This window comes from Hemitrygon akajei, chromosome 6 (genome assembly GCF_048418815.1).
Source record: "Hemitrygon akajei chromosome 6, sHemAka1.3, whole genome shotgun sequence".
Classification (NCBI taxonomy): Eukaryota; Metazoa; Chordata; class Chondrichthyes; order Myliobatiformes; family Dasyatidae; genus Hemitrygon; species Hemitrygon akajei.
In genome coordinates this window covers 131,224,299-131,239,409 of record NC_133129.1, presented here as the reverse complement: position 1 = coordinate 131,239,409, position 15,111 = coordinate 131,224,299, and the positions used below count along the sequence as shown (strand labels likewise).

The following is a 15,111-nucleotide window of genomic DNA, read 5'->3' as shown; positions in this document are numbered from 1 at the left end:
CTGGCATTTGTAACCCAGGATGGCCTATAGATTATATTTTCTGTGCAGTTTTTTTGCAGTTACCGATCACTGTTTGGGCACTGTTCACTTAGCCTGACTAATTCATGTATCATTGTATGACTAACATTTGATAATATTGAATTGTTGATTACTTCTTTTATGAAACCAGCTTATGAGTTAGAGCTCTGTTTTGTATGGACCACATTTTTCATGATGAGCTTGAGTTAACTAATTTATATTTAGTTAAACATTTACAGCTTGGGAGAATAAATGCAAATTTCTCCATTCCTTTCTCTCAGTTTCTCCATGGTAGAGATGAATATTTCCTTCCAGGACATTTTGCTTTCACCCTACCTTCCCCAAGACAGAAATGAGATGGAGTTCCCTCAGGTCCTGATCTTTCATCGCACCAGCATACACGATCAGCAAGTCGTTCCTCAATATTTCTGCTGACTACAACATCACCCTACAACTAGGTACATTTTCCCTTCCCCACCCCTTTCTGTTCACTGTATGGAATGTTATCCCCGTGACTCCCTGGTTCACATCCCTCTCCACCCATCCCTGCCCCTCTCTAGGCAGTCTTTCCTGAAACTAGAGGGGTATAGTACCTGTTCCTGTATCTCCCTCACTATCATTCAGGTGTCCAAGCAGTTCTTCCAGGTGAGGCAGAGTTTCACCTCCAACCTTGCTTATTGCATTTGGTGCTCTTGATGTGTCCTTATCTACGTTGGTGAGAGCACGTGACTGAGCATTTGTGTTCCTCTGCCAAGACGATCTGGAATTCTCGGATGCTAACCATTTAAATTCCCCTCAGGACTGAAACAATGCCAGCATTGAAAACCCGTTTAAAAAAAACACAGCAGATGCTTTAAATCTGGAATAAAATGCAGGGAAAAACTGGCAGACGTGGCAGCATCTGGGGAAAGAGAAACGGGCAATGTTATCGGTCAGCTCTTAATTAGTTTCTCTCTCCGTAGGTACAGCTGGACCTGTTAAGGTTTTCCAACACATTCTATGTTCATTATGTAAGGTCAGCGTTGGCATTTCTTGGTTGAATTTTCACAACGTCATGCTGTAAGAGTCACTAACAGTGGATTGCTTCACTGCGATAGGTTGCCAGGTGGAGAAGTGACTTTGTCGCCTACTGAGTTTGGAAATGGGTGGGTCATCGAGCAGAAGAATGGCAGTTTGTGCACTGTCAACAATACTGAAGATCTGTGTAATGGGACGAGACTTCATGACCACCATTCAGCAAATGACACATGCAGCATTATCATGGTAAACACTGCTAATTCATTATCATGGTAATTCATTATCCTAGTAAATGCTGCTAATTCATTGCATTTTGTGATTTAATGCCACATGGTTTGCTTTGGAACAGACTTCCAGCTTTTCAATATTGCATTAATTGAAATTTCAGACAGCCTGAGGAACCTACCAAAACCAAATCTTCACTGTCAAGTTATGTAATGACTGGTGCAGAGCAAGATCTCACATAACAATAAGATGATGACCAAATGATTTACATAATGATGGTTAATATATAAATATTAGCCCCAGAAAGAACTTATGGCTATTCTTTTTGGAATATTTGATATCCACGTGAGAAAAGAGAGGGAACATTAGTTTAAAATGGTACCTTTGAAAATACAGGACTGACTTGGTACTGTACTGCCCTCTCAACCTATTGTTTGTTCTGAAATCTCTGGAATGGGATCAGAACCCTTTCTGACTCAACAGTGAGAATGCTACCACTGACGGTGTCACATTTGGATTGACTTGACAACAGGATCCTCGTGTTGATAGTTTCCCCACAGCCCAGTACATAACATTTCCCAGCAGTATCTATTCCCAACCTGTCAGAGGACACAAACCCCGCCAAAGGGCAGGAGGTGGCAAAAGCACAGGGACTCTCCTTAGCTTATCAGCAATACAAGGAAACTATTCATTCTCTCTAACGAGGAAATGTTTTGTTACTCAGTAGATTGCAAGGCAACAAAGGATGAAAATGAGTGATATTATCTGTAGGGGCTGAAAATCAGTAAATTAGAAGACTGTGCCTTCACTCTCTTACTTTAAGGTTGATTGAAGGCAGTAGGAGTGGAGAGGGTAGTCTGAGTACCAAAGATGATAAGGAGGGAACTGGTGATGGAGAGTCATACAGCAGGTGGATGGGGAGTATGGTAAACAAACACTACCTGATTTTGCTGGACATGACACACCACTTGGAAACCTTACCAGTGGAGTTTCTGGGCCCATAGGGATAAGAAACCTTAGCCCAATTTCCTTTTCTCAAATGCTTCTGTGGATTACAGATGTGAATACGCTATTTAATTGGATACAAAGCAAAGATTGGTCATTAACATTTTATTTTAAATTTGAAAGGTGAGACACTGTAGTGATTGATGTTTGGATCCTGCTTTGTAATAATCTATGTCAATGGTTTAGCAGAGTAAACCAAATGGCATCATTTCAACTTGGCATAGTCAACAGAGGCGGGTGAGATTGCAAGTAAGGAGGAAAATGTAATGAAGCTTCAAGGAGATATGGACAAGCCAGTTCAGTAAGTGGGAACACAGCAGAAGAAATATATTGTGGAAAATGCAAGGTTGTCCACTTTGTTGCACGTACCAGGAAGGTGGTGACTTATATTTGTTAAATGGTGAAAGATGGGGTCATACTGTACTGCTGTTCAAAGGAACTACGCTAAGAGAATTTGCAGGTGCTGTATGCATTGTAAAGGGAAAATTGTATATTGGTCTGTATTAGGTTGGGTTTTAAACACAGCAGTAAGAAGTATTATTACAATTGCATAGGGCTTTGGTGAAACAGCATCTGCTGTATTGTGTGCAATTTTCATCTTCTTGCCTTTAAAAATGTTCCTGTCATGGAGGGAGTGCAAACAATATTCAGTGCACTGGTTCCAGAGATGGCAGGTTTGCACAATAGGAAGAGATTGAGCAGACAGATTGAAACATGTGGAATTCTCAAAGGGCTTGACATACTAGATGCAGAGAGGATGTTTCTCATGACAGAAGAGTTTAGGATCGGGGCTGGAGCATCAGAAGATAAGAGTAGGCTGCTTAGTATTGAGATGAAGATAATTCTCTACTCTGGTGGGTTGTGGAGGTTCAGTCATGTTAATTCAAAATACGGACATTTTGGGAAATTGAGCAATTATGGGATAGTTTGGATAATAATATTGAGAGGGAAGTGAAAATTAAGATCTTAAGCAATGACACAAAGAGCTCAATGACTTTCTCCTCCATGTTCCTTGAGTTCTTATATTCCCAAGATTGCAATGCTTCCAGAATGTGTCAGCCTTTTGGACTTCACAATTCCTCTCCTGAGCACTGCCCTGTAGAAACATTATGCCATTTTAAAATAAAAATGGCAGGTTGGCCATTTGAACAACTTTTTAATTGAGATTGAAATCCAACAGCTTTCTATGTAAGTAGGTATTGTGTCACAGTAGTGGACGTGTCAGATGATGAATGATTGAGGTAGGGAATTAAAGTACCGGTATGTGTAAATCTGAAAACTTTGAAATTACCTGCATCAGTATTCTGATTTGTCAACCTAAGTGAAACCAATCAATGGAGCAAAGGGAATTGTGTTTATTAGAGCTGTCTTTGAGTAACTAATCCCATCTGAGATTCTGAGAATACTGGCCAACCAAAGTTGGCAGTCCTAACAAGAACACAGATTTCTCTAACCTGAGACCTTCCTTTCAGTAACTTTTTACCATCTATTTTAAGTCCTCATGTGCGAAAATTTTCAAAGGGGATGGAAGGAAAACAACAGATAGCAAATCTGAAATGCTCTAATCCTTACTTTCCATACTTTCTAATTGGGCCTTCATCTCTTCTCAATATTTCTTTCAGTCTAGGCATGGATTTTTTAAACACCTTGGTATGATTACTTTGCTTGCATTTTACCACATTTTGTTTTCTACTTCAGATAAAAATCACTGTATGTATTTAACCAAACTGCCCTCTTTAAAAATGACTTTTCTACTCCTTATTGTGTAAGTAAGACACTATTTAATTGGGCAATCACAGACTGATTACATTTAAAGAAATCATAAGTTATTTCTCATGACATTGAAGAAGGCCATTTAGCCAACTGAATATCTGCCAGCTCTCGAACATTCCTATCAATCCTATTCCCTGGTTAATTTCCTTGTAACCTGTTCTCTCTTGCATATTTACAACTTTCCAAGGATTCTCCTGCCACTTGCCTGCACTGGAGGAAAGTAACCAATTAACTTACCGGCAAAAATCTGAGAATTGAGGGGAAGCTGGGACACCGGGGACCCTCACTGCCACAGGGAATATGTACAGAATGCACACAGACAGCATCTGTACTGATGTAAGAACATAAGGAACAGAAGCAGGAATAGGCCATCCAGCTTCACATTCAGATTTATTTATTACATGTACAGGGACATCGAAACATACAGCGAAATGCATAATTTGCGTTAATAACCAGTATGCCCTAGTATGTGCTGGGGCAGCCCACAAGTGTCTCACACATTATGGTGTGAACATAGCATGCCCACTATACTCGGTAGAACAACACGGAACACAACAAACAACAAAACAAAAATTGCCAAACAAGCTCCTTTAGTCTCTCCCTCCCGCCCACTTACACAGACGGACAGTCCTCCAATTCCAGGACAGGCCTCCAGCCTCCTGTCTGCAGCCATGGGCCATCTGGGCTTCGACTTCAGGACTACTAATCATCCTCTGGGCTTCTATCTTTGGTTTTGACCCTGGACCAGCCAATGACAGGACCCCAAACTCAAGCTCTAACTCTGGGTATGCCCTCGTGGCTTCTTATGCCTCATGGTCGCTGGCCTTTGAGTGCAGAGCAGAGGCCTGGGATGCAGACGTCCGTCACTCATCCATGTTTCACTTAATACCAGTTTCATATTCCAAACCCATCGCTCTTTGGTTCCATCAATATCAGACTGAATACATCTCCAATTAATCATCTGAGCAAGGTGCTTATGTAAGATAATCTTGTGTTTTCCTGTGTTTCCCATTAGCTTTCTAGATCATTCTTTTTCACTGTTTGAATTACCTTCTAAAAAAGCACTAGGCCCTTTTTTACCTTTTTCTTTACATCTTCACCATTCTTCATTTTCTGCCCAACTGTGAACTACCTGTGGATCAAAAGATTTGCCTCCCATTTTAAAAAAATTACAGAAAATGATCTAACACCTCTCCTGTGATGCTGTTTGTGCCCGTTGTCTGAGCAACTTCATCTGTGCCCTCTACTCTTTTCAGGGTCCCTTATTTCGGCCAGCACATGACCACATTAACCCACAGCCTTATTACAGGGCTTGTCTGCATGACTTGTGCACCTGCGTGGATCGGACAAGGTGCCTGTGCAGCATTCTGTCAGCCTATGCGTTCCGTGCCCTGAGGCTCGGAATCATCTTGACCTGGAGAAGCAAAATGCTCTGTGGTAAGTGTCTACTGGGCTTTGTGGTGAGCCAGCCTGAGAGGGATTGTCTGCAGTTGATGTTGTGGGACAATGCATCCGGTAGAAAGTTACACATTCTGAATTTAACTTAGCATCTTTTGTGCAGTAAAATATCTGAGATGCTTCACCTAAAATGTAAGACAAAATTTGGTCGAGCTATGCAAGGAGATATTAGGACAAGTAACCCATTACTTTGTCGAAGAGTGTTTTTAAGATACAACTAAAGGAGTATAGAAAGAAAGGGACGTTCAAGGAGATAATTCTGGACCTTGAGGCCTAGGTTGCTGAAGGCAGTTGCCAATTATTCCTACCCACTTTGTCCCTCTCCTTTTCTCCCCCAAGCCAACTAGGTAAGTGGGGTCATGCCAGCCATGAGGGAACTGAGTATCAAATTCAGCCTGAAGAGCATAATTGTAACTTTAGCCTTGAGGTTACTGAAGTTTGCAAAATATTTAATGATCCAATTACCAAATGACTCTTTTAAAGAGTGAATGTGCACTTCGTTGCCATGGTGCCATTCATAGAGTAATGCCATAGCAAATAGATGGCACCATGGCAACAAAGTTTGAGAGCAGGATCCTTGTTTGTTGTTTTTATCTGGTCATCTGAGCAAAGATTGTAACATCAACTGACTTGAGTCGATTAACTCTGCTGGGACCTTTTGAGTTGGTTTGCTCAGGACAACAAGCAGATGGATACACCAACTGCACCTGAGGAATTCTGCAATTGTGTGATACTAATAAAATTGTTTTGTATGAAATCTCCTTACTTCAGTGAAATATTACATCATGAACTCCTGGTGAAAGTGCTTGCCGTTCTTTAATAAAATGCTCTTGATTCTGTGTTGTCTTTCTCAGGTGTGACTTGCCCTGGTGGTTCAAGTTACAGTGAATGCAGTTGCCTGCAGACCTGTGCCACCTACCAGCAGTCAGATATTCAATGTTCCACCAGCTCCTGTCTACCGGGGTGCCAGTGCCCTGCAGGTAACAAAGGAAGTGTAAATGATCAACCCCTTTGTCCAGATGGCCTGTCACTGAATCTCCCCAAAATCAGACTGATTGAAGGAGCAGGGATCTACACAGTGCTTGAATGTTAATATCATTCTTGTTCTGTTGGCACCTACTCAGACCATCTAATCCAGACACTACTATTTATTCCTACCTCTGTTCAAACTAAATTGAGGTTCTAGATCTTTTCGCTCAAGTTCAAGAAATGAATGGCAACACTCTCAAGCATTGCTTTTCAAAGACAATGCCCTTGGTCATCGAATCAACGGTTCAAATAGAAGTCACAAGGATAACCAACTTTAATGCATTGTCCTAGATATATGCAATTGGCTTTAGTTCCAATGTCAATAGAAATCTCAATTCATCATCAACTGTTTTGAGAACAACAAAGCGGTTAAGGAAAAATTGTCTTCAAGATGATGTATGGAACATTCCCAATGTGCTTTCAAATTGAACAGGCCTAAACCTGCTTTTATTTTTGGATTTCTTACTACACAACTATAATTGGGTCCATACAAAAGGGAACTAGATTACTTAAAGACACTCTGCCCTTTATTAGAATGCTGATAGCCAACTTTCTTCAAAATTGGCTTAGATCTCTGTTAACACCTGCTTACATTCATTATTATGGTGTAATATGCAAATATTCACTTAAAAAGGGACCCTAGTATAAAAGAAGTATTAGTTGGACTAATTAAAAGCTTGGTTAAAGAGGCACATTTTAAGGATAATCTTCAATTTAATATAGAATAAGAATATAGAACTTCGGGCCATGATGTTGTGCTGACCTCTTAACCTACTCCAAGATCAATTTAACACTTACCTCCCACGTAGTCCTTCATTTTTCTTTCACCCATGTGCCTATCTACGAGTTTCTTAAACTTCCTTATTGTATCTGCCTCTACCACCACCCCTGGCAGTACTATCCACATGCCCACCACTTTCCTTGTTTTTTAAAAGGAACCTACTTTTGACATCCCCCTAATACTTTCATCCAATTAACTTAAAATTATGTCCTCTGTATTAGCCATTGCTGCTCTAGGAAAAATATATTATCTGTCCGACTCTATTTATGCCTCATGATCTTGTACACCTCTATCAAGCCACCTCTCATCGTCCTTTATTCCTAAGAGAAAATCCCTGGCTCGTTCAGCCTTTCTTCATAAGGCATGCTCTCTAATTCAGGCAGCATCCTGGTAAATCTCTGTACCCTTTCTAAAGCTTCCACAACCTCCCTGTAATGAAGGAACCAGAACTGAACACGATACTCTAAATGTGGCCTAATTGGAGTTTTATAGAGTTGCAACATTACCTTGCAGCTCTTGAACTCAATCCCCCAACTATCTGAAGGCCGATACACCATTTGCTGCCTATCGACTTGTGCAGCAACTTTGAGAGTTCTACGGATGTGCAATGCGAGGTACCTCTGTTCTTTCACTCTGCAAAAAAAAAAACCTGCCGTTTACCCTGTACTCTGCCTTTGTTTAACCTTCCAAAGTGTATCACTTCATACTTCTCTGGATTGAATTCCACCTGACACCTCTCAGCCCAGCTCCGCTTTCTATCAATGTCCCATTGTAACCACTACAGCCTTTTACGTTGTCCACAATACCCCCAACCTTTGTTCCATCTGCAAGTTTACTAACCCACACTTCCATTTCCTTGTCCAAGATATTTATAAAAATCACAAAGAGCAGGGGTCCCAGAACAGATCCTTGCAGAACACCACTGGTCACCGATCTCTAGGCAGAATGCACTCCATCTAGTACCAATTCTGCCTTCTGTGGGCAAACTAATTCTGAATCTATGCTGTCAAGATTCCTTGGGCCCCATGGCTACTGACTCTGAATGATCCTACCATGGGGGACCTTGTTGAGCGCCTTACTCAAGTCCGTATGTACCACACCTGCACCTCTATCTTCATTAATTAAATCAGGCTCGTGAAGCACAACCTGCCTTTCACTGTGGGGGAAAATGTATGGAATATGATGCAGGGCAGCTGAAACTAATGGCTAGAGGAGCAGGGAGAGGGGGCACACTGAGATGAGATTGTTAACTAGATTTGCAGAAATGTAATTGCAGCTCCTGAGAATGTGTTTTCTTTCAAGTAAACTTGGAAAAGTCTTCTGCAATTCAGTGGAAAATCTGTTGGATTTTTTTTTGGATTTCTATGCCAAAGATAAGGAGCACCAACTTTTTCTTGGTTATTTTATTGCTGTAGGGCAACAGGGGGTAATAAAAAATGACATATAATTGCTAATAAGCTATTTTTTTCAAAGCTCTTTAGTCATGTCTGTATTTTATTGAAAATATTTGAGCTTCTCTTCTGGAAAAGTTTTCTACTTAGTTAGATTCCATCCATCTCCTCCATGGCAGTTGTGGGATTTGGAGAATACTGGCAGTAAAGCTTTTGCTTGTTATTTCATGGGCATTGTTGCTGAGGGTTTTACAGTCTCTTTCTCTCTCTAAAATTATTCACTAAAAGTAACAGTGAAGCCGTTGCCTTTTTTTATTTGAATATTAAAGGAATCTAGTTTATAAGTTTCACCTCTGTAAGATCTCTAATATTTTACTTGTGATTGGGATGTAGCTCCTGATATTACATTAAGTTGGCAGCCGTTGAATACTTTGCCATTTATTAAAGTTTCCAGGAAATGTACTGAAGTCTAAATATTCAAGTGTTAGAAATGCATTAGGACAGGTCGGATGGCTTGGTTTACAGCTCCTAAAATTTGGATTTCCCATTTCAATATCAAATCAAGGGATCACTGGGACAGACTGTTAAGCTTTACCAAATAGTGTCTATTCATAAAATAAATCTGAAAACTATTTTTACCTCCTGTCCCATTATCACCTTCCTATTCCCACTGCTGCACCTTAAATACCACATAGTAAATTTTGTAACAAGCCTCCAAAGGGAACATTTTGATGGCCATGTGTAAATCTAGAGAGATTTGCAAAACTTCAATTGATTCGTCCAATTTTTCAGTAATTATTTTACATTTTTAAATGGAAGTATCCCAGCATGTAAACAGTTATCTAGCTTAATGCATGAATTTACTCATTATTGTTGTCCCATGGGGCCAAATTCAATTTCTTACGTTGAACTGATATGTTATTTTCCCTAAACCTTTTGGTACTCTCCAATGTTTTCAAAATAAATATTTATCTCGTCCTGTGACATTCTTACCCTGCAGAAGTAAAATCTGTTCTTAATGGACACATCTCCCTATTGATCCTTCCTTGTTTTGATACCCTTCTCTACTTCAGGCCTGATAATGAAGTTGTATTGTTATAACTATCCCCAAGATATCCAGCTTGCAACTGGATCATTGCTTCTGTTTTTCTTCTCAAAATTGTGTAGAAAGAGAAATGTATATGGTCTTCAGGTTTATAAATTGTCATTGAGTACAAAACTGGAGGTTATACCAAGTATTATGTCACTGGTCAATTGTCAGCTGGAATATTGGTTACAGTTTTGAGTACCCCAGGTTAGGAAAGTTGTCATATTCTTGGAAAGGATATAAGGGATAGAATGAAAATGAAAACAAAACTAGGGACAGGGGTCTTCAATTGCATGTAGAAAAACAGATTATTTTCCTTTGAGGAGAGATTTAATAAAGGCATTCAAAGTTGCATAGGGTCCAGTCCTCAATCAATACCATAATGGACATGCTTTTCTAGAGAGATAGATGGACATGAAGATGCTGCTTAATGTATTCTACTTGTCCCTGCAGGTGCTCTAGCTAAAATCAGGTAACTTGGGGAACTGATCTTCAAAGTTTCTGATTTCATGACTTTAAGTTCTTACAGACTCAATCAATTTTTCTTGAGATTTTTTTTTCCCCAAAGTCTATCAATATTGTTTTTAAAGTATTACTTTTACACAAATTAAATTGTTAGGTCAGGAAATGAGAATCTCTTTCCTTATGGTTAGTTCCAATACTTTCTTTTTGTGAAGATCAAAGCTGGATAATCATTTTGATTGTTTGAGGCAGAAGTTACAAAATGTTTTGAACAGGACATGTGATGCACCATCAATAACTCTCTGAGACGTGAGGTGAGATTTAGGCTTTTATTGACTGGAAGAAAGAACAAGCAGCAATTGACCACCATGCTGCATCCTAGAGACTGAGGGCAGGGCTCAGGCCCCAATCACCTTTATACCGGGGTCTGTGGGAGGAGCCACAGTCAGTGGGAGGAGCCACAGGAGCAGTCAGCGGGGGGGCGTGTCCAGACAGGTATATGTAGTTCACCACAACATGTCAAATTAGGTTGAAGTTTGCTTGCTTTCTAAAATATTAACGTAATATTTTAATTGGCAAAAATATTGTGAGCTGTAGGCGATATAAAAAGACTACTAAATTTGATGTGAATGAAATGCAAATTTTGTTTTTTTTTATCCTTATTTAAGTCAATATAAAAGTTTTGAGTTTGTATCATTAGTATATTAGTCAGACACTGAATCTTTCAAATGCTTTTTAATTTCCTAAAAACACAAAATGCTGGCAGATCTCAGCAGGCCAGCTCCTCCCACAGATGCTGTCTGGCCTGCTGAGTTCTGCCAGCATTTTGTGTTTTTATTTATTTCCAGCATCTGCAGATTCACTCGTGTTGCTTTTTAATTTCCTGCTGTTTTCAGGTTTCTTCATGCATCAATCAAGTTGTTTGCCTCCTTCAATGTGTCCAACAGAGTCACTGAACAGCCAGAATGAGACTTCCTCCTATCCAGATTTCTAACAACACAGTGGTGTGTTTAAAGAACCACATCTACATTTACTACAAAGTCTGCATGACAACAAATTTCACAACATATGCTGGTGATATTAAACCTGATTCTGATCCTGACCTTCATGATGGGAGGTGTCATGAGCCCTCACTGAATAGATTTGAACTCCACAACTGGTCTGAGACTGGATGGCATACACTGGAGTCTGAGTGGCAGCTTTAAGGCCTGTGATATTTTGAAGTATTTTATATCAAATACAAAATCTGTGAACTACTGATCAATAGATTATTGAACAATATTTTATTTATTAAGATGGTACAGCTCCCATATTATTACCTCATTAGAATCAAAAACTACTTTGTACAGTATTGTATTATTATCTTTGTATTTTTGTGGAATGTAATATTTGAATTAGTATTGTTTTTACATGAAATGAGAGATTTGAATGATAATGTACTGTTATTAATAAGAATTTCATAACCCTTTGATATCTGTTATTGTCTTTTTGTACTTTAAAAATTCCTCTGCTCAGTTGGTGTAGCACCATTGTATATGTTTTGTTAAAAATATATTTTTTCATTATTCTCAATGGACTTTTCTTTTCCAAGTGGAAGTGTCTCTCTAAAAGATGTGGATTTTATAATACAAGATTAGCCATGCAATTTCAATGTTTTCTCCTTTGCGAGATATTCTGCAGATCAACTGGCACACTCCTATTTTCTTAATGACTTAAAGAAATCACTGTGCTAAGGTGATGGTATGTAGATACAATCCATGCCAGATTGGTCAGGTTCATTTCACTTGCGTGCTGTAGTGATCAGGTTTATATGGAGTGATTGTAAGGGATCGTGGCAGCACAGTAAAGGCTGGAGATTCTAGAAACAATTTGGAAGCCGCAGGATAGATTTATCTTGAAGTAGTTTTCTAAAGGGAGGATGAGGGAACTGTCGCTGACGAAAGATGTCAAAGGCAGCAAAATAGCAAAAGAGATGATGCAAAAATTAGTGACAAGCTGAAGGATTGGGAAGTTTTCAAAAACCAACAGAAGGCAACTAAAAAAGCAATAAAGAGGGAAAAGATGAAATGTGAAGGCGAGCAAGACAGTAATATAAGAGGATAACAAAAGATTTTTTCAAATATTGGGTATGAGACAACAGGAAAATGCCACTGGAGAGGTAGTAATGAAGGACAAAGAAATGGCAAATGAACTGAAAGTATTTTGCGTTAGTCTTCACTGTGCCAGAAATTAGCCTATGTTGGGGACAGAAGTGAGTATAGTCACTAGAAGTGGAAGCTGTGGAGAATTGAGGGTTATGGAGAAAATGCTAGTAGGTGATGGCCAGATCAGCCATGATCTTATTGAATGGCGGAGCAGGTTCGACCGGCCAGATGGCCTACTCCTGCTCCTATTTCTTGTGTTCTTATGAAGAGATAGTTGGAGGTATTGGTAGTGATCCTTTGCAAATTACTAGATTCCGGTATGGTTCTGGAGGACTGAAAAATTGCTAATGTCACTCCATTCTTGAGAAGGGAGGAAGGCAAAACACTGGAACTTATAGGCCAGATAGCTTCACTTTCATGGTCGGGAAGATGCTGGAGTCCTTTATAAGAGTGGGGCACGTGATAAAATAGGCTGAATTTAGCATGGTTTCCTTAAGGGGAAATCTTGCCTGACAAATCTGTTGGAGGAAACGGCAGGCAAGATAGACAAAGGGGAGTCAGTGGATGTTCTTTACTTTTATTGTCAGAATTGGCTTTTGAAGAGGTGTGCAATGCTAACACACAGTTGTGTATACCTCTTCCTGCTGTGCTGCCTTTAATAAATATTAGTCTGCAAGAAAGAAGAATAAATAGCTGCAACGATCATAGTGGAGCCCTGTGAGATGCTTCCTTGCATTCTAGCCACAAGTGTTTAAATTGTAGAGACATAGAGATGAATCTTCTGCTGAGGTCTGTTCAGAACTGCTGCAAAATGCACCTGCAGCGATTGTGTTGGGTTCTGCTCAGCAGAATGTTGGCCCAGGATACATGAACTTCTACATGGATCCATCTGCAGGTGAGCACAGAGCTAGACAAGCACAAGCATTGACTGTGACCCAATTTTTGACTTGGAAAACAATGATCTTGGAGCTCTACACTTGTGGGCTCCTCATTGCTCTTATGTGCTATATCTAGCCCAGGCTCAGGTTAACTCTCCTTCCTACTTCCACACTTCCTTTGGCTGTCTTCATTGCTATAGAGAGTTCAAACACAAATCAGAGAAACAACATCTTGTGTTCTTTTGGTAATTTGCAGCCAAACTGTATGAACTCACACTCAATGCCCTTTCACTTTTCCTCCCTTTTTGTTCACTTCTCCCATTCCCCCCTTTCATCTGTGTTGGATTTTGTGAAACAGAGGCTAAGAGGTCAAGAATGAGGCATAAAACTTTTTTTTGAGTGTTACAAGAACAAATAATGAACAAAGGAAAGAAGAGAGAGAATAAAGTTGTGGTTGTTTTATACAAGAACCAACTAAAAACTAACTTCTCTAACTTGGGTTAATGCTCCTTTTCCCCTTCTTACCCCATCCCTTATTTATTTATTCTGCCCCTCTTTTCACTCTCTCTCTCTTTCTCTCTGCCCATCACTCTTTGCCTGTTCTCCATCTCCCTCTGGTGCTCCCCTCCACCTTTCTTTCTCCCTAGGCCTCCCGTCCCATGATCCTTTCCCTTCTCCAGCTCTGTATCCCTTTTGTCCATCACCTTTCCAGCTCTTAGCTTCATCCCTCCCCCTCCAGTCTTCTCCTATCATTTCAGATTTCCCCCCTCCCTCTTACTTTCAAATCCTTTACTGTCTTTTCTTTCAGTTAGTCCTGACAAAGAGTCTCGGCCCAAAATGTTGACTGTACTTCTTCCTATAGATGCTGCCTGGCCCATTGTGTTCCACTAGCATTTTGTATGTGTTGCTTATAAACTAACTGTTTCCAGTTAACCTATAAAATAGACAGATTCAAGTAGCATGACACATGCTACAGAAAAACTAAGAAGCGTCCAGAAAAATACAGATATAGGTGATTATAGTAAAAATATAAGCAAGCATAAGAAAAATTAAACTATGAGAAAAATAACAATTTTATACTCTTATCCAACACCTGGTTTTATCTGCCCATCATCCCCTCTCCATTAGGCTCTGCCTATCAGCACTTGTTTCTGACCCACCCCCCATACTGCTATATACCGGCAATTTTTCCAATTTCCTTCTCAGTTCTGAAACTGGGTCTTGACCTGAAGTGTCCACTTGCACGTTATTTCAGAGATGCTGCTCGACCTACTGAGTTCTTCCAGTATCTGCAGTCTCTTTTGTCTTCTAGGTCAAACATAGTCCAGTCTTCCCATTAAAATGAATGGGAAAGAACTGGTAAGTTCAGCTTTCTATTTGAGTTAATTAAGTTATTTAAATGTTTTAATCGATTTTAAAGAATGAGAGAGAGAGTTTAAGTTTTTAATTGCAAAATAAGCTCTTAAAAACTTCTTGACATTCATATTTTTAAAAAAGTTTAAGTGTATTTGAGGATTTAAAAATTCAATGACATTCAATGCAGTGATTACTTTCAGACTGAGGTTGAGATCTCAGTGAATGACAAAACCAGTTCAACACTGACCTGACTTTGGATGCAGTCATCGCTTTGTTAGGTTAAAGCTTTGGAACTCTTTTTATAGTAGCGTAATTATGGCACTGGACTCACATGATATAACAAGAAGGCACAATGCCACCTTCGGTGAGATGTAACTAATCAACTGCTGGCTTAACCATGATATTTACATACCACAAATAAGTTTAAAAGCTACTGACTTTACTTCTGTACCTGTAATTCTACTTGAAATAAATATAAATGTACTAC

General features: G+C 39.6%; 1 protein-coding gene across 1 annotated transcript in view; it reads left to right on the top strand.

Moving 5' to 3' along the window:
- LOC140729473 (kielin/chordin-like protein) overlaps window positions 1-11,845 on the top strand; it is a 354,219-nt gene extending 342,374 nt beyond the window's left edge. The window contains exons 40-43 of the mRNA XM_073049248.1: window positions 1,116-1,281; window positions 5,295-5,475; window positions 6,351-6,476; window positions 11,143-11,845. Of these exons, the coding sequence (XP_072905349.1) occupies window positions 1,116-1,281; window positions 5,295-5,475; window positions 6,351-6,476; window positions 11,143-11,240 (571 nt within the window). The 3' untranslated portion in view covers window positions 11,241-11,845. The remainder of the gene's footprint in view (window positions 1-1,115; window positions 1,282-5,294; window positions 5,476-6,350; window positions 6,477-11,142) is intronic.
- The last annotated feature ends 3,266 nt before the right edge of the window (window positions 11,846-15,111 follow it).